This window comes from Numida meleagris, chromosome 7 (genome assembly GCF_002078875.1).
Source record: "Numida meleagris isolate 19003 breed g44 Domestic line chromosome 7, NumMel1.0, whole genome shotgun sequence".
Lineage (NCBI taxonomy): Eukaryota > Metazoa > Chordata > Aves > Galliformes > Numididae > Numida > Numida meleagris.
This window is the reverse complement of record NC_034415.1, coordinates 29,277,452-29,297,915: the sequence shown is the minus strand read 5'-3', so window position 1 is coordinate 29,297,915 and position 20,464 is coordinate 29,277,452. Positions and strand designations below refer to the sequence as shown.

Below are 20,464 nucleotides of genomic sequence, written 5' to 3'. Positions count from 1 at the left end.
AAAGAAGTCCTGCAAGTTACTACTGTGAGTTAAAGCCACCTCGAGGAACGCCAGAGGACAGGAGAGGCTGCTACTCAGTAAGGGTTCAACCAATTAAGTAATGCAGAGACTGTCAGACCACTTGGAAGGCCTCACCTCTAGCGGCAGGAGATCTAACTTTCAGGAGTCATTATTCCATTTGAATTACTAAAGTAAAATTACTCGGCGCTGTGTGAGACCTGGCCCGCTGTTGCAGGGCACAGAAGGGCAGCAGAGGCCCAAGCGCCGCAGGAGAGGGCAGTGCTGGCTGCAGCAGGGGAGCAGTGCCACAAGCTGTTCCTCCAGCACCCGGCCTCCCACCTTGGATCCAGCCAGGCTGCCACCACGCTTACCTGGAGGCAGTAAAGCAGACTGTGCACGTCCTTGGCAAACGCACCCTTGGTTCTCCAGCTCGTACCACTGGGCTCGGGCAGCCTAGGGGACGCAGGGGAGAGGTGACACTTTGCTACTGCACTGACAATGAAATGCAGGTCAGTCCTGTGCTTAGCACCTTCAGCTCAGCGCCCTGTGAAGGATCGGGCTCAGCCCCTCGTTATACGGCACGTTAATGACTTTCACGACAGGCAGGTCTAAGGATCAAGGAGGTTTACTTTATTACTATAAATTGTTTCATGTTCTTATACTTCACATATAAATATCCTGATGACAACTAAAAAGGCACATCTATGAAGACATCATGCACCTCATCTGTGTCCATATTGCATTACAGGAACTATCACGTTCTCTCCACTGTCAGAAATAAAAGGCTAGAACCGGTTTTATGACATATACCTCTCTGTATTGACAAAATACTCAAAACAGTTGGTAAAAATTTACATTTCTACAAATTCTAAAAAAATGACACCGCATCTGTAAATGGCAAGTTCACTTTTCCTACGGTAAAAGGAGAGTTGAAAAAGAGGGTGGTCGGACTCGTGGGATTGGAGAAGTTCAAGTGCCGCTCACAGTTCCCTTCCCGACCTTCCCATACGCGCACAAAGCGCTCGCTGCTTCCTGCATCTCCCGTTAGCATCCTAAAGATGAAAGAGCAATGGAAATACAAAGAGGATTTACAAAGCCACCTTTCTTTCAAAAAGCACTCGCCCCTTCCTGCCAGCTGGGCCTGTTCCCTCCATTCTCAGATGAAGGCAGAGCAGCTTTGTCACTGCACTCAGCAATCATAGAAACAGATGGAGCTGTCAGGGCCTGCTTGAAATAGGTAAGCGAAGAAAACAACGAGGTAAAGTATCACACACTCAGCGGTGCAAATAAATACCAGTACAGTTTTAGAGGAACGGGAGTATAAGTTTAAGGGTTTTATTATCAAAGTTTTGTAAAACAATTTCAGAAACTGTACATCAACATGGCACAGACTGTCGCCTACTTTTGTCTTTTTACCTGCACAAAAGTAAAAGCCGTTGAACTTCTGTAACTAAGAAAACTGCTTGCCTAACTACTTTGCATATAACATGGAATCACTGTGTGCATAAGATTACTACTGCAGTGACAGTAAACACAAATTAGTTTATACAACTTGAGATCAAGTAAAAAGTACATTATCAAGTAGACTTGCTTTTAAAAGCATACGAAGGTCAATTTTAAAATGCACTACCTTTTTCCCCATGTGTTCAGCTCACGAACAAATAGAACAACCTGATTGTGAAAACTGCAGTTATTCTCGACTTTTAATCACCGGGCACTGATCGAGCAGGGATTTTCACTTCCCCCAGCTGAAGCACAAAAGCTCAGAACCATTTCAGCTCGTGGCTTCTTTGCTGCCTGGGCTGGATGCGGACCGACAGATTAAAGACTGGAAGCGACAGGTTAAAGCAAGCCCTCAAAAAGGTTAGTGCATTTTAAGTGTGTCGAAGCCGGGGAAAAAAGAGGAAAACAAAAACTAAAGACAAAACAAAAACCCCAAAAACAGAAGCCCAGCCACGTGGCGCAGAACAGAACAAACCCTACCTATGTCAGAATGCTTCTTTTCAGATGTACTGTCAATTGTTTTTTTCTCTCCGTGTAGTCACACTTGAGAGCCTTAAGTAGATCCACTGTACGTTGTGGGATTTTAGGACATTTAGGATGTTTCTGCCACAATCAACATGCAGTCAGTGCATTCCCTATACTGCTCTATTACTGCAATGAATCAAAGTCTAGAAACACTATCATAAGTGAGCTGATTTACTAAAGGAGATCATACAACAAACAGTCCATGCCTGCTGTAGATGCATGCAGCTTTTTACTTTTGCTTGAAGCATCACCAAGTTAGTAAAAATTGCTTGGCTACGCAATCCCTTTCGGCCATAACAAGGATGGTTACCTTTCTAGAAAGCTTTTGATGTGAGTTAGTATCAGGAGCTTTACAAACCATGTATAGCTTGGAGCTGTATACATCTAGATTTAGGATTAACAAGTACAGCATAAAAGAATCACACAGGAATGACACTGATGCACGTCTGCAGCCGTGTTCACTGCAAAGGCAAAATTCAGTCACTCATATCCATATCCTCTTCGTGGTGATCATCCCCATTTACTTTGGACTCCCTTGCTGATTCCCCACTTCCTTTCTCAGCCGCAGCCTCCTTCACTTTAGGAGAAGAAGAATCCCCCATTTTCTTTTCTTCCTTCTTCTCCTTCTCGCTGTCATATCCCTGTTCTTCTTCATCATAATCCCTTGTGACCTGCTTTGCCGAGATACAAAAAATAAATTAAAACTTGCTTTCGTAGCCCCCGTGGGTGTAGGGCTAACGCTACAGCAAAGGGGGGAAGATAAGCAGGTCCTCAAACATACTTTCACGTCTTTATCGCTCTCGGATTTCCGTTCCCGATCCTTCTCTTTGTCTTTGCTTTTTTTTTTCTTGCTGGTTGACCGTTCCCTCTCATCTCTACTTCTCTCTTTGTCTTTATCCTTCTTTTTTTCCTTTTTATGCCTACAGTGATAAAATAATGTAGAAGAATGAAAGCCACAATCGCACCTTTCTATAAAGAGAACACAAACTACGTCCAGACTGTTACCCACAGTTCATTAAAAATCTAAAGGCAGAAAGAACTACGTACAACTAAGGTTCAGAACATAACCAACCATCCCGATGCCTCGGCTCTGATCAAACACAACCACCACCAAGTGGCAGCTGTGCTTTTGTTAAGCAAGGCAAAACGACAGTGCTTTACTAAGGAACAACCCCACTTCCACACTGTGGGGGAGTGGATCATCAGAAATCCACCCAGAAGAGAGCTGAGCACCACTGCACAGAGCCAAAGGAGTCGGACGCCCCGGGTGCCTACTGCTCCTCAGCCCTGAACACCTCGGGTTTAGAGCTCCTGGGTACTAAGGTAGAAAAGCTCCATTCCTGAAGCTGATGAAGTCATGGTAAAGGAGGCAGCAGGCAGCTGAGATCCACTCCTCTCAAGAAGCCAGCTCATGGGCGAAGGAGAAGAAACGAGCCATATCCATACCACCTTCAGACTAACCCCACTGTGGTCTTTGCTACAGTTCACGTTAGGGATTTTCCCCTGGGCGCATTTTTCAGAGGCTCACTGACCTTCTTGGAGATGGGGACCGTGACATTTTCCTCTTAGGTGACCTGGGTTTTTTAGGTGACCGTGTTCCACTCCTGCTTCTTCTGCGCCGTCTTTCTCTGCAGGGAAGAGTGATGAAAGCCTTTTTTTTTTTTTTTTAAGCTCCAAACCCATCTACAGTTCCACAGTTAGCTCAAAATGTAGTAAATACACAATGTAAGTGGAAGTTGATACCTACTATCAGCAGTACTGCAAAGCTCATGCAGTTGCTGATCAGCAGAGTAGGCCACTTCCTACCATACCATCCCCTTAACAAAGCAACCACCGGCTGAAACTGCTTTAGGGAAACACGCTTACTTAATCCACAACAGAGACAAAACAGTTTGGTCTTGCTGCTCTATTAAGTTGATTTTTGAAGCGATTTTCAAAAAGAACACTACACATCATGCAAGAGTATATTCCAGAAACCAGGGAATAGTTTAAAAGTGACACCAAAGCACTGCACTCTTTGGTACAGCACACACAGAAACTCTTCTAAGCCCAAACAATTCACCCAGGAAATTACAGTATCAGAGCAAAATAAAGCATCCAGTGACACGGGTGCAGAGTACACGTGCACTTGTACAAGCCTGTATGCAGTATGGATATATTGGGTATGCAGATACCCAATATATCCACAACAATCATCATCCTATTAAATACAAGAACGTTCTTTCCACTGAAGTGGACACAGCGTGCTGGAAATAGAGAAGACACGAGGACACGAGTTTGTCCCACGTCACCGTACCTGCTTGTGCTTCTGGATCGCCGAGTTGTGCTGTAGCTTTTGGGGGGAGTTTTAGAACGTTTCTTTTCTTTCTCTTCTTTCTTTTTATCCCTTTTAGCAAAACAGACATTTCATGTTTAAGTCATTTTCAGGCTATTCCAGTAGCATTCACTACTGCTATACAGAAAAATGAATGATGAGATGACAATTTCATTGGCTAGCATGTGCTTTTTCATTTTTTACAACTCAATTTCTAGCAAAGAGTAAGGTTAGGGAAGGATTACCTGGTTTTGGACGTGCTCCTGGATCTTCTACTTCTCTCTCTGGAATGAGATCTTCTTCGCCTTGGACTTTTAGATCGCCTCCTGCTTCTTGACTTTGAATGGGACCTTCTCCTTGATCTGCTTCTTGACCGTCTACCAAAAGTACATTGCACGTGAGAGTTAAATACGTGAAGTGTTGATTGGCTCAATGCTAACTGTATTGCAACGCAGGGATTGGAAAAAGAATACAGAAAACCAAACAAGACAAGTGATATTTCAGTCAGCTCTCTTAGCACCCTCCTTTTAAGAAAATAGCAGTCCTGCTGGAGAGGAAAACTGGCAAGCACCATTGAAGTGTGAAGAAATGTTTAAAACAACAAAACCAAATACAAACCAATTACTGATTGGCCAATTGCAAAGAAGTACAAATGAGAAGGCCAGTTGTAACAGCTTCGCAAAGGCTGCTGGCACGCACTGTCTAACTGGGAGCTGACAAGCTGACAGCATAAATAAGCCAGGAGTATTTCTACTTAGGCAGGTTGGTGTTAACATCTTTAGTCAGGACATTTGAACAGACCAAGCTGAATGTGCTGCACATACAAGAAACAAGCAGCCCAGCAGATGAACTTCCAGTGTGCACGAATATTGGTGCTCGCAAAAGTCTCCCAGTGCTTGGTTTTGAGACAAATTGTCATTTTCACATCAGCACAATGGAAAGAGACGGAAAAAAGAAGAGAGGTTTAAGGAACTATTATGAAACGGACTGCCTACGACAACTGAAATTGCTGATAGCAGTAAGACCCATGTAAAATCAAGGCTTTGTGCTAAGCTGCTGCTTATCTGAAATGAGAAGTAGCCTGTTTCTTAAAACCAGTCCAAACACACCTAGGCTGCTGTAGTTTAAAGTATTTTTAAGGTATTTTTGCGAGCATTGCTCTCCAAGCCTTCCTATAAAAACAGGAGCAGGCTTTCATCTCACGCTGCCACTACCAAACCACACTCGTAGCTTTCCTCACAGCCCTTCCATGCCTCCGTGAGACAAGCATCACTCTGAAGAAATGATTCTGAACACATCATTGTGGCAGCGTTCTATTCTTGTTTGTAGAAGCAAATCCAGTAACTACCTGTGTCTAGATGAAGAAGGCGTCCTCCTCCTCCTTGAGCGTGATCTTGACCTTGAATGCCTTCTTTTTTCATCTTTTTTGTCTGGAGTTAAAAAGGAAAAGTATCATTTGGTTTTTTTTTTTTTTTTTTTTAAAAACTAGTATTATTTTAGCGCCCAAGAAAATTTTATTAAGAAAAACAAGTTGGGCTTCACATTGTAGGCATAAATAAAGAATATCTAAGAAATATTTGTGAGACTTGAAGTCAAACTGTAGCTCTCCTTTTCCTCAAAAGAATGAACGGATGACAAAGACACACGTGACATGAAAATCCACAAACTTGTATGCAAAACTGAAGATGTCAAAACCTGGGTAATTTTTAATTTTAGTCACTTAGAGAATGACAGCTGGAGGGCAATGAGAAGCTCTGTTAAAATCTCCTCTGCTGGTTTGTGAAGGCTAAGGAAGCTCTCAGATTGCGTTCAGTCTGTTCCAAGTTACTTCTCAGACTTACTGGATATGACATTTGTGAATGAACGGCTGCAACCCGCTAAAATTGCTAACTGCAAAACTAAACCCCCTCCAAAAAAAGGGGATATTCCATATTCTACACATCTGGAATTAAAAGAAAGGAAATAACTGCCAAGAGCAAACATAATTTGAAGTCTCCCTGCGTCGTTCTACAGGACAACTGCAGCACAGACAGCGTACTGCAATTAATTTGTTCACACTTGTGAATTATAAATTCAGTCTCCATAGATGATGAAAGCATTAAGCAGATATTATGTCAAACCACCACCTTGAATGAAGGATTCCACCATTTAAAATTACCTGGCTCAATAGCAGCAGAAATTAATGACTGTGCTTCTCGTACTCTTTTCATAGCTTCTTCTATTTCTTTACTGGAGGTATCTGATTTCAGACTTGGTGAAACAAGGCCTGCAGCTACATGGTTCAACCTGGAAAATAAAGACAGCAATGTATGTATTCAGCATATTTATATATCCAGAACACACAAGGCTGCACTGCCAGCTTGCAGCCTATCCAAGATGACTGATCCAGGTGAACCACAACCTGTCTGCATCTTGTCACCATTCAAGTAACAGAGAAATAAGTCTGCAGTGAAAAAGTCTACAGAGAAGTAAGTCTGTGATGAAGACGTGGTACAAAGCACTGGAATATGTGGCTCTTAGAATTCCAGTAAGCTATAAATAATTACTGAGAGTTCATATTGTCTTGTGCAAGTTTCTGATGATGCTTCTCAGTACATTTTTGTACAGTTCTATTTCAATTCTCACCACCTGAAAGATCAACTACAACATATTACACGGCAGAAAATCACTTTCTGCTCTATAAGCCATATTGAGAAGTCCACAGAGATGAAAATTAAAGTTCAGAAGTTCTGTTCCACAAGTGGCTTTAAAGCCAACCAGGCCTACTACACCCAACGTGTCCCTGACCGATGTTATTTAATCCCTTACCTACAATAACTAGTTTGTCCCATCGCTTGCTGCACTCACAGAAATGTCTCTTTAAAATAAAGAATAATATGCCAAAATAATACTAAAATTGAAGACAGAACATGTACAGCTTTATTCACTGGAATAGATTGGGTGGCTTTGACTTAATTTAAAAAGAGTCCTTGCCTACTTGCTGTTCACGTGCCACACCATTTTGGAGAAATTCATTTTCTAAACACTGAAATAAAAATTAGCAAATACTTGTGTTCATTGTTATTTGCTCCCTTTTTCTATCAAGTAACAAATCTGCTGGCTTTTATTACCTTCTGACAGCTGTAACACATGCAGACTCTTACTATGGTCTTTTACAGTCGTTGCTCAACTTGGCTCTCTGTCAGCCATGGTGCTCTCAATGGTTCTGGCTGCAAGGTGCCAGCTGCACCATCACATTACAGGCACAGGAGTGACCAAAATGCCATACTAAGTTTTTGCCTCTAGCAACATGAAATTCCGGAGATGAACTGGTTATTTTATATATAAAATTATTATTGTTACGGTTATTTCCTAGATCCAAGGCAGAATAATCTTAGTTTCCTGTCCTCTTCTTCCCACCAGAGAAGACACAATCAGCACTGACCCCCGTGACACGAGGTTTCTCCGGCCTTCATCGGATCCAGTAGAACAAACATGGCATTCTGAATCACAGACGTCATTCCCAAAAGTAAGTGTGTCCCACCAGTACAACTACTTGTAAATAACAAAACTTACTTTGGATCCACTGTGCTCATCAGTTTGAGTAGTTGATCTGCTGCAAGAGACTGGGGGGAGGGGGAGGGGATAAAGTTAAAATCGTGTTGGAAGAAGCACGTGCTTAAGATGATCTCCCTCAAATGTACCACTGACGGCAGTGGTCTCTACAGACCAACACCCCCAACAAGTTACAGACAAAAAGATGCATTGTTCTGCTTTACAACTTGGGGACGGGGGTGAGGGTGGGGACAAGTGTCTGCCCACCACATTTCGAGGACACTAAAGCACTTTTTTTCTCCCCAAGATGCCAAACAGCCTTTCCCAGACAGAATCAAAGCACTTCCAACTAAAAGTGAACACACTTATTGTATTTACAGGTTAGTTCTCTGTTATTTCAAGAATAGAGACTTAATTAGACTCGTGCCCATCACAAGTTCTCAAGGTCAACTTACAAAACGAGCAAGGTTTCTTTAAGAATTCCATTCAGTTGTTTTTTTTTTGTACAGTTCTTAAGAAAACCCAGATATTACCACCCCTGGCCACTCCCTGACCCAGCAGCACGTTAACAAAGCAAAACCTTTTGCTCCCAGCAATCTCATGCACAGAGAGGCGGCCATTTGCAGAACCCAGTCTTGCAGTCCAACCGGCTTCATGGACAAAGCAAACAATCATTCATCATTCCAAATGTATATTTTTCTAATACGCATTTTACAATGTTTTTTTCTTCCTTCATCTCCATATCAACATTATTTGCTTTAGTTACCACACGTGGCATGCATAAAAAGAACACTTAATGAGGAATTTCCTTAGCCCTGCAATAAATTAATGCTTCTTTCATCTATAGATCATGCCCTCCATACAGTATTTGGTTCTTATACCTTAGACATTAGCTCAACGTTCTATTCACTATTTCTTAGTACTTGAGATCTTTTTTTCTTCCCACTTTTACAAACCTACAATTCAACCAAGTCTTGGTATTTTCTACGAGTACAGAATTAAGGAGCCAACATCATTTTTTACTGTTGATCTGTCAAAAGATCCAGGATACCATAGGATGGTAATGACACATTTAAAGCATCTCACCGTTAACTCTCAAACTATTCATAGGTTCTTTGGACGTTTAATTTTAAAGTACTACAGACACCATTTATTCCAAAGAGGTGCTCAGAAAAATCAATCATGGGATTGGTGTTGAACTGATAGAACTGAAAATTGCTTTCACTGGAGGGGAGGGTAGCAAAAGAAACAAATTGCAGATCTTCAGCTTGTTATTGAATACAGTGGTGAAACCTAACAACAGCCTAACTCCTACCCAATCAACAAGGGTGGGACAACAAGGAACGCGGCACGGCGTGTGACATACCTGAGAGTTTAAGTTTGCTCCAGGAAGCCCGAGAGCAGCTAGGGCAGGATCGAGAGCAGGAGCTCCGAGAGCAGCTAAAGGAACAGCACCAATCTGTAACGAAGACAGCAATCAGTCAAAGCTACATTCAACTGATCAAAACTGCTAGTCCAAAGTTTCCGCGTGTTCTGTAAATATTCTAAAATGAAACTCTGCCAGGAGTCACCACGAAAATTCACTCGAAGTTTCTGAGCCGGGTACCTCATTCTTCCATAACTTTCCCCAGGTTTCAAAGCTCAACTCCAGAGCTTTCCCACTACGTAAGGTAGAAGAGCTTCTCAACAGCTCAATGAAGTACATCTTCCAGGCCATCAGAACCAACAGAAGTTACATTCTGAAGTGCTGAGCACAAGCTGAAGTAGATCTGAGCAATGCAGAGCTAAAAAGCCTTACTCTTACTGATTTGCCTCTTGCACGCTGATTCTGTGCTCTAATAAGATCTGTTTTGAGTTTTCCTTCTGCAATAGACTACTCTTACCGTTCATCTTCCACCTGATTTTTTGTGTATTTAAAGAGCAAACACACACTACAACTTTTTCTCCCCCTCAGCTGTAATATTAATGGCAGTTATTTCTCCACAACGCATCACTCTCTTGAAATTCAGGAATTTAAACTCCATCTGTAAGATCTCTCCTTCCTGTCAGGTCTGTGGGTAAGCACACAATGGAGAGAAAAGGGATCTGAGATGCAAACACAGAGGCCGTGAGACACCAGCAGCAGCACATTAGGGACACAAGTACTGCTCCCAGCAACTCATCTTCCTTTTGACAAAAACTGTATCAGACAGCTGCAACATCATTATCCATCAAGTATCCAAACTAAAACACTCTGTGAGTCAACATGAGCACAGCAGTCTGCTTGCCTGGAAACAAAGCAGCCAACCAAGCAGGCAGCAAGGGAGCACCAAGCAAAGCTGCCCTTCCCTCAGCCCAACCCAAAGGCCTACCTGAGAAAGTGGGTTGGGAGTAGGCAGGAGTCCACCTCCGGGCAGCAGACCTGCCACAGCATTAGCTGGTGCCAAGAGAGACAAAGCCTTAGTCTCATCAGGAATGACTCCTGCAGAGAAATTGCCTGGCATTAGAACGCATTCTTTTTCAAAGGCAGAAAATACACAAATACACCCAAGAAAATGTCTCCCTGATACACCACCTGAGTTTGTTGAAAGTACTTATGTTTGCTAAAATACAAAGCTCGATGTCTATTAATATTTATCATTAATATTTTTTTTTTTTGTCAGAATGAAACTTCAATGCGTGACAATTTGACTGTTCCTTTTTCTCTACAAATGGTTAAGTATCTAGAGCAAAAAAAAAATAGCACAATACACACTACTTTGTTGTTAACACTGCCAAGATTTCATCACCTGTACTCGATTTTTAAGTCATGAACCAAACGTAAGCAAGCACAGTCGGTTCTCCAGGGGTGTGCTCTCAACTTTCAAAAGCTGTTTTATGAACAACGACTCGTGTCGGCTGCTTCACTATAAAGCACACAGAAAAATCAAGATACACAAGACAAAAAAAGTTTGATTTAGGGGTTAATAATATGGTACAGTTCACTATGTTTTCTTTTACACCTACCATATCAAATTTGTAAAACTTAAAAGAGAAGGTACGGAAATATTTTTTTTTTTTTTTTGCTGAATCAAGCGTAGGGCTTTTGCTGACTTGACAAATAAAAATGAAAGACTCTGCAGATCTTCACATACACGCTGCGTGTGTGTGTGTGTCTGTGGGTGGGCGGGTGCATACGTACAGTACATGGTGGCACATTCCTTACCTGTGCAGTAAAATGCTTATGTTCCAATATGTGCCACGCTTAGTGTACCAAGAATGCTGCTACGGAAGAAACTTCTGGCCCCAAATCTTGCAGCCAACTAAGACAAGCGTCTTAACTTTACTGCCTGCTCTGCACGTGTCATTTGAAGGGTCCTACCACCAAACAAGTACTTATGTAGGTGTTTTTTTAGTCTATCCAACAGCAAAAGCCCTAGACAGATGGATTAATTTGTTAATGTGCCCAAGCCCCCAAAATGAGAGTTCAATAAAACAATTTTACTAAATAGTTGCAAATACCAGTAGCGTTTCTGTAATACATATTAAGAAACTGCATCTCATCATAAAACATACAATATGTACAGGGCACTTAAGAGAAACTGGATAAGCTGCAGAAGAAAACTGTTGGGTGGTATTTTCAGCAGGGCCTGGTATATAGTTCAGGCTGAACCAGGGAAAAGAACTGTAAAACACAACAACAAAAAAGAAAAACCACTGTTAAATAAAGGTAATGGTTCCTTCCACCTATACTGAGAAGTGCCGATAATATAAACAAATGTATCATACACAGCACTGTTATCTTGCTCGTGTCATTGAGCTGCCATCAATTTAGATACCAAAAGTTATGGAGGGAGAGGAGGGGAAAAAGGTCATTTAGATAAAGGGCATTAACGCATAAATATATTAACATACCTACAGAGAGATTATGGGGTAATTTTGCATGCAAAATTATGTCTCAGAGGATATTTATCAATTATAGCTAAACATTTCAAATTAGTGCAGCTACAACATTTCTGGCATCTAAATACAAATGCTCAGACTTTATCTCGAGACACCTCATAGAAGATCTGCATTCATTAAAAAAAAAAATCATGCATCTGATCCTCTAATCGTTTTTTAAAAAAGTATTTAGAAATAAATAAACTACAATTTTAAAAAAAAAAGCAATGAGGCCCCTCACCAGTTAATTTTCATGCTTCAAGAGCTTTTTTTACTGCTGCTTTGTTAGAACCATGAAATACTGTATGAATATGTAGAAATGAAAGAAAAAGAAACAGACAAAAGAAACAAACATTAACCAAAGAACCTAAATACCCCCCCAGCCACCTTTAATCTTAGAGCTCCTTCCAAATCTAGGAATATCACAGTGAAAATTACAATGAATACTAAACCTTACCGTAGACTTTGTGTATAGCTCTATAACACAAAGCAACAGCCAACACCAAAATGTCTGTGTGTGCTAAAACTGGAGGGCGCTTGTGATATTTGGGATAATTATTGCACTAGACAGATAATAAACATTGACTTTAGCGACAGGCAATATTACAACAGAATTATCACAGCAGAAAATAAGAGAGGTGAGGGCCCAGTTCAGCACAGTAGTTAAGCATCTGCCTGGCTTTAAGCACATGAGCAATTTCACTGCGGTTTTAAGAATCTTGCTGTAGGGTGCTTAAGTAACTTGTTGAATTGGGACCCTGGCAGAACGCAATTAGAGGTAAAACCATGCTCCCTTACGGGGCCACGCATACGGTTACAAACCAAGGGGCAGAACCTTATTGGCTGAACACATTGCTGGGGATATGCCACATCAACGTGACAGAACTGTTCACGCTCCGAATCACTGTAATAGCACAACAGCCCATAAGGAACTCTGTGACTTGAACAGGCCCATTAGAATACAGTGAACTCGTTCGTTCTCTTTATACAATCTGAGCTGAAACTACTGGGCCGTTTTTTACGTGCCAGCTTTATCCACCGTCAAGCGCAATGGACAAGTCGGACCGACAGGGAAAGTTATTTTTACCCTTATTAGAAAAGCTTAACGCTAATATTCGTCAGCATGGGCCTTGGAGAATGTTTTGGTACTAACTGTGATGGACTGTTACTATGCCATCCTTTAACATAAAGAGGAGAATAAGATGCCTTTCCACTATACTGTAATACCTGGAGTAGGGAAAGCAGAAGCCATAACTCCACAGCAATTTCTGAATGTGCTCTGCGCTCCCAAAAAGCAGCACTTCTCAATCAAAGGCCATGCTGCAGATTCCTACGTTCCGTAATTTAAGTGTCCATTTCTTAAATGGCAGGAATACAAAGGTAAGACAGTTCCCCGGGCCTCAAAAGACATCCTTACAGCATTATCACGTCTCGATCAAAGCTCTGAACCCAGACCGTACACCACATTTATTACTGTAGTACGACTTAATCTGCAGAGGTTGTATTCAATTCAAGCCATTTGGGAAAACCCGTTATTTCAGAAGTAAATCAGTACAAGAAAACAGTACAATGGAAATCAATTACTTCTAAAGCAAGTCTAGAAGAGTTTAATAAGACTTCTGCAAGAAGAGGTGTCTTCTCGGCACAGTTTTTAAGTTCCAAAAACCCTGCTCATTGCCTTTCAAATTACTGTACCACCCTAAAATGTAAAAATAAAAAGAAGAAGAGAAAATGTAGTTAACAAGTGGTTACACCAGGAAAACACTTGGGGACTTGAGTGCTTGCTGGCCTTTAGTTAATGTCTAGAATCCCCTGTAGCTGCAGAGGACCCACTGTTTTTCAGTCATCTGGAAGGGCTTTGCATTTGCCTTCTCCACTACAAAAATCACACACACAAATAACAGAGAGAAGAGTTTATTATTTAGTGAAATTCTATTAAAATATAGCATGGCTGAACAAGAAAACTTGGAATAAAAACTAGTACCAGCGCCCATTTGGCACCTCTTGGAAGATCTCACTTTCCAATTAAATCGTAAATCTTGAAACCCTTGGTATACTGGAGTTCACAATGAGGGCGAATGGCTTTTCAGGGAAGCTCCCCACTGAGTGCAGTGGCAGCATGTATCAAGGAAGGGTGAACCTACTCCCCCGTGTACTCTCAGGGAGGGAGAAACCGTTCTCGTGAAGAGATTTATGCGTACGTGAAAGATGCGAATACTATTTAAGGCAAAATTTCCTTCAAGCGTTGACCTGTTTGCAGAACTCCAGTTAGGAAAATGTCTCACTGACATCAATAAAGAGCATAATTTGCAAGTAATTCTGCCTAAACTGTTCACATTCTAAACTTCAGGCACACAAAACCAGTAGGAGGTAAGCTTCCCATTTTCATTCAGCGTCACTACATAAAAATAGCATTTAATCCAAGAGCCAATTGCAATATACCAAGGGTTTTAAAACGTTAACAGTCATACGTTTGACATTTTACTAATGCTCATTTTTGTGAACTATACTGGAACGGAACGTCATCATATGCTGCCTTCATAGACCATTAAACAAGTCACAAACCTTCTGCATACGGAACGACTATCAACGCTCTGTCAACGAACACAGTGTTTGTCAGATGCTGGGCCACAACCGCCGAGTCGGGATCGTGGAACTTTACAAAACACACACGCGATGAAACAGGCAAAGGAGAATCACTGCAAAAGAAGGAAAGAAAACGATGAGAGAAAAACAACTCTGACCCCATGAGACGTTACGTTTCCGTCTCTGGCCTTTCACCGAAAGCCACAGGGGTTTACGGAAGAAATCACACTGAACAACGATGCTCTCCTGTAAAACTACAGAAATAGTTCTGCTGCCTTGTTTGTAACTGAAAATGGATTCCACTATGCAGGATATACCTCGGGCCAGTCACCCAAGTGCAAATCAGTCTCCATTGTAAGGAAGGAGACAAATACTTTACACAAGCAAAACAGAGCTATGTTACATATATACTACAGAAGTTCACAGAAATAGGAGCTTTGCACTCTCTGCTTTAGCACCCAAATTAGATTTGGGTAAACGATGAAGAAGGTAACGATTAAGATACAATTATTATTGTACTTGTTAACTCTATTTCATAAATGCTTCTAGCCCAAACTTCACTGAGCTGCTTCTCGTGGGCAAACACATGCACAGACACTGATCTCCCTTCGGAGGGAGGCACGATGCTCAGCACACACCTGTTATTCAACAGCAACAGAACAAAACCCAAATTCAGGAATGTCATGTAGGCAACACTGCAGCTGAAATCGTGCAAAAGGGAGAAGAGTTTCTGGACAACCAATCTGTAACCAAAAGATGAGCCCCTGCCTACTGCACAGCTCTGAGCACCTCAGCAGGGCCAGGCAAAAATCTCCAGGTATGGAAAATCCAAGAGAGGCTGCTCCCAAGTATCAGACACAGATCAGCCCGAGGAGCTGGCTCTGGAAAATAGTCCCAAGTCTTCACGACACTGACTTGTCTTTACTAACCAACATCCAGAAACTGTTAAGTTTTGGAAATGCATCCCACTGCCAAACTGTTTTATCTGGAAAACTTGAAAATAGGGACTACCACAATTCAGGAGAATTCATAAAAATGGCATCTAATACTTTTTTTTTTTTTTTTTTAAACTAGCTAACCTTCACCATCACTGAGTAAAAATCACAGGAGTAAAGCTTAAAGAAAAATAAATGAAGGAGCTGGGGCATACCCAAATGACAAACTAATCTAAGTTATAAAAATAAACACTTTACTATATACATGCAGAACAGTATTTTCAAACTTGTCCTTGGAACACCTGTGCTAGCACGGGAGGATGAAACAAGGCAGATACCGCCTAGATGCACACACCAGGCATGCACCTTTGTATCTCACTGCACAACTAGCTGAATCCACAAACGAACCAACAACGTGTAAGGCTATGCTTGTGCAGCACGATGGAATATAAATGGGTGCACCTCATTTTTAAAAACATCTTCCCAAAGTGTATACCCAAGCCGTGGCCAAGCAAAATTCCCGGAGAAAAGAACGTTGACAAGCGCTACCAAGAGAAGGCCACTCTAAGTCAACAGCCACAGAGGAGTCACGCCAAGGAATGCTGAGACACACAACGATTTACTGTGCCTCAACAACACATCAATTCTGAAACACATCAGGTCAACAAGGCATTCCAGCCCTCTCCTCCCAACCCCTACATGCCTCCTTCCAAGCTCCCCCATGTTACAGTCTGCATTTCAAACGTTACATCTTATTTTGGAAGGGATATTCCTGCCGCTTACACAAACACTACTGCTGCTGTAACATCAAGCATGGATCGGTCTGTAACGAACAGACTGTGCAAGTAGATGTCTTTCAACATTACCATATTCATACTGGAGTGGGAAGAACCAGAGTAAGAACACCCACCTGTGCTCACTACTTTGCAATTGAAAAGTTGTCATCCTTTCCTCAGCAGCGTAACCATGTAGCGCTGGCAACAGCGAGCAGAGCTGCTCTTCTGATGTCTGTCATTTGCAATTATTACAGAGAAGGCAAAAGATCTTGCCAATTACCACATCATCCAACTTAGGAAATTGGAACACACGTTCCAAATTTTATTAAGCTTTAACTCTCTCAATTAAGTTTTCAAGCAGATAGGCTTCCTTCCTGATAAACTTCTCTGTTCGTAACAATTGGATCAGATCATTCTCATCCACAAACAGGACCAGAATTCACATTGGCTTCTGCATCCACGTTTCAGAGCCACGGAGTCAGGACCTCAAGTTTAAAGGAGAAGGAACAGAAAAGCCTTCAGCACAGAGGAAAGAACCTACTCGCATTGGAAAACACACCTCCCTTCAGCGTGAAATGAAACCGGAGACTCCGAAGCATCTCCTCCTGCCATCAATCAGCCAGCACGGCCACTCCTCCCGGCACAGCCGAGCACTGCCCTCTGCCGCTGCACCCTGCCAGGCGCTCATCCCGGCTCGGACCACGGCACCTCCGCACGGACAGAGGCACAGAGGGAAGAGCAGGAAGAATACTTACAACTATAAAGTTAAAAACGCAGTCCCAGCTTGAAGAAAAAGCCTTTTCCAGCTTCAATTGTGCAACTTTTAGCTGATTTAAGCAGCATACACAGTTTGGAAAAATGCCAGTTTTCCACTAAGATACAATAAAGTTCACTCCAACAGCTAGTCAATATTTTCTGCATCTTCTGAGCAAAACCCACTTCGTTATGCTACATTTCCTGTTCTCTACCGACCTCCTCAGTGGTTTTTCTATAGTTACAGCTTCTTCACAAAGGCTAAAATCTTCACAATAACCCTACAGGATGATGTTGCATTATCCTCCTTCATTTAGAGATCTGAAACACAAAAGGAACGTAGGCCAACCGTTCTCAGTGACCGTTAAGTGTTTTGAGACACCTGGAATCTCAGGTTATTTGCACCACGTTGCCTTTTCCTCCATCAGCACAGAGCCCTCACCGACACAGCTGGGAAAGCCACAATACCAGCGCCACAACAAAGGAGGCAGAAGTGAGCTGGGAAGAGCAGGAGCTCAGCCGTGCACAAACAGCTTTACACCAGGATACAGGCCAGAGGGCTGTCCTGAAGATACCAGCCATCCCCAGTATCTAACTAGCATCAAACAGACACAAGGATACAGCTCAGAGCTCTCCAAAGCCACCTCGACCCTCCTGCAACCCAACCCTAGGCTATATCCATGCTAGACTTCCCTTCAATGCAACCCCGGGCAGATCCTTCAGCTGCACTGAGCAAGGTCCTATGGTGCCAGCATTTCACAACACGTCTGTGCAAAGGAGCTAAATCAAGCACGCACTGACAGCCTCACCCCAGTAAAAAAAAAAAAAAAGAATTGCTGGGCTGAGCTTTGTTCCGTTCTGAAACCACAGAAGCGATCCCTTAACGTATTAAGTTAATATGTACCTAAAACAGTGCCAAGCTTCAGAAACAGGATTTGCCGATAATAACCTCTCCTTAAAATCAAGCACGTGGAAATATCAAGCAGCACATTCAGTGACTGCATGTGCTTAAAGGCAGTTGGCTGTGGGCTGCTAGGTACCACTGGCTCTGCCATCACGCACTGCTACCCTGGCTCGTAACAAAGCAGCGCTCACATCCGGCACTGCCCCTCCGCTTCACTTACACACTCCACTTCCTTCCACATTTTCATCTCCAACACGAAATTTCCAGCAGCCAACCCGGACACGTGGAACACTCCCAGTCTGCAAAGCACGACGGGCACGTTTTCCTGGGGTTCTGAGCTAAGAGGGATTGAAGACTGAACGATGCAAAACAAGAACGCTTTGCAGTAGGTTACCCCACTAAAATTAAACGTACATCACTTGTATTTTAGCGATCGGCTGCCCGTTTTGCACAGAACTTCTCGCAAGGATTGCGTATTTATATGGCAAACGCTCGTTTTAAGGCTCGCCCTCCTAAACTTGCCTTCAGCTCTGGTGGTCAGCCCCACAGCAAGGGGACCCGACCAAAAACGCGCCTCTGACAGGCGGAGTTCCGCAGAGACCGCCGCCCCCACGTACGCTGCCATCGCCCGGCAGCTCCCAGCGCCGGCAGCTCCCCGAGGAGGGCGGCTGCGGAGCGCGGCGGGAGCGGCCCTCGGGCGCGGGGCCGCGGCCATGGAGGAGGAGGCGGGCGCTGGGGGAGGGGGCGGAGGCCGCGGCGGGCGGAGGCGCGGGCCCGCGGGACGGCGAGAGCCGCGGACTCACTCGGGGGGGAAGAGGCGCAGCTCCTCGATCTTTCCGAGGAAGCCGAAGAGCGTCCGCATCTGCTCGGAGCTGGCGCTGGGGGAGACGTTGGTGACCTGGATCACGTCGGTGCCGCTGCTCGAGGCCATCGCGCCGGAGCTACAAACACATCGGGGGGGGAGAAGAGCGCGTCAAGGCCCGAGCGGTCCCCGGCTGCGCCCTCCGGGCCGGGCGGGCCTCCCGCAGACAGCGGCCTGACGCAGAAGCTCCGCCGCGCAGCACGGCCGCCTCACCAGCCTGCCTGGGCCGCAGTATCCCACAATCCCCCGCCGCCGCCCCCGCGCAGGCGCAGCGCGCGCGCCCCGCCGACCCACGCACCCTCACGGCGCGGAGCGCCGACGCCTGCGCATGCGCGTGTCCCCTGCCCCTCCCGGGAAGGCGCGGAGACGGCGCCTGCGCAGCCGAGCGGAGGGCGCCGCTCCGCCTCCGCGCACGCGCGCCGGCCTCCCGGGGGCGCGCGGGACACGCCGCGCATGCGCAGAGCGGGGGGCGGGCTGGCGGCGGCCGTTGGCCGTGAGGGGATCGGCCTCGTGGTCGTGTCCTCGGGGTAGAGGAGCGGCTCTGAAGACTTTAGTGGTGCTGCTGAGCCCCAAGCGTCCTCTGTGCACCTTCCAGACTCTGCTCGGTCCCTAAAAGGGTGGATGGGTGTCGGCGCCTCAGCCCGAGCTTGGCCGGCGCGTTGGGGCCTTGCTCGAGGTGTTCTGATGGAGCTCGGTAGTGGCACCCGCTGAGCTGCTGTAAGCACAGCGCTGCGCCGGTTCTGGTCGGCCGGGTCAGCTGCTGTGTGAGTGGGTTCTGTCCCACAGGGATGAGCTGCTTCATCGTGTGTGCTCACTGTGGTGAACGTGCTGAGTGCTGCAGGGGAATGTTTAGTACTCGGTTACACACTAAGCAAAGCCACCAGTTATTTCCCAAAATGCATGAAGGTGCTCTAGCAGTAATGATTGTTAATAACTCCAGGAAGTTTGCCCCTCCCCAGGGCCTTTCCCATCCGTTGGCAAGATCGTGGAGTCAGTCGGCTTCAGCTTTGCTCCTGCCCCGCAGGTGCACCATCCTCTCATGGCAACAAATTTGTGCATTACTGGAGCACTTTGTGCAAAGTCGAAGGGCTCAGCAGGCTTTTGGAAACACTTGGGAGAAGCCCCACGTTTTCCTGTGGAATATTGCCCCGTGATGCCAAAGAAAGAGGAAAACAGCAGTGGGTAAAAATTAAAAGACCAAATCTATCAGAACCGAGTGCCTGACGGGTGGTGGGTTCTCACATGTGTGCTTATTGACCCGTGCTGGTATTCAGCACCAAACTCACTGCTTTTGAGTCCAGTGGAACTTACTAGAAAAAGCTTGTTTTTCCAGAAGGGTTGTGTTTGAAAACCTGGAGCTGAAGGTTACATCCTTCATGATGGGGAAGCGCAGCCTTTCTCACTTCTTGCAAGGCACTGCTGATAGCACAGGGCTGATGGTGACTGGCCGTGGTGCCTGGGCTGCCCGCTCCCTGGTAACTGCCAGCACTAGGAAGCAGACAGAATTTTTGCAAACTCTGGGCTAAAGGGAAGTAGTAAAACAAACGACGAGTTTAAGTAAAAGTGCCTTTTTATTCGGTATCCCTTATGCGTATGTTTAAAATGTTTTTCTTAAGCTCAAGGAGGGAAGGTTTAGATTGGGAGTCAGGGGGAAGTTCTCAGAGAGAATGGTGAGGTGCTGGAACAGGCTGCCCAGAGAAGCTGTGCATGCCCTGAGTTCAAGGCCAGGCTGGATGGGGTCCTGGGCAGCCTGGTCTAGCACCAGATCTGGAGGTTGGTGGCCCTGCCAGTGGCAGGGGGGCTGGAACTTAATGATCCTTGGGGTCCCTTCCAACCCAAGCCATTCTATGATATTTCTGGATTCACTCCTTT

General features: G+C 44.5%; 1 protein-coding gene across 6 annotated transcripts; it reads right to left on the bottom strand.

Moving 5' to 3' along the window:
- SRSF11 (serine and arginine rich splicing factor 11) lies at window positions 610-19,304 on the bottom strand. 6 transcript variants are annotated; one of them, XM_021405220.1, is made up of 13 exons: window positions 18,806-19,304; window positions 18,534-18,671; window positions 14,342-14,475; window positions 10,228-10,337; window positions 9,243-9,335; window positions 7,898-7,947; window positions 6,501-6,628; window positions 5,691-5,772; window positions 4,588-4,719; window positions 4,325-4,414; window positions 3,561-3,656; window positions 2,810-2,948; window positions 610-2,702 (listed from the first exon to the last, which is right to left on the bottom strand). In XM_021405220.1, the coding sequence occupies exons 1-13, from the start codon at window positions 19,045-19,047 to the stop codon at window positions 2,505-2,507; spliced, it is 1,632 nt and encodes a 543-aa protein (XP_021260895.1). In that variant the 5' UTR covers window positions 19,048-19,304; the 3' UTR covers window positions 610-2,504. The 6 variants fall into 6 exon arrangements, with proteins under 6 accessions (XP_021260895.1, XP_021260891.1, XP_021260894.1 ...); XM_021405216.1 differs by having other exon boundaries at window positions 610-2,699; XM_021405219.1 differs by having other exon boundaries at window positions 18,891-18,983.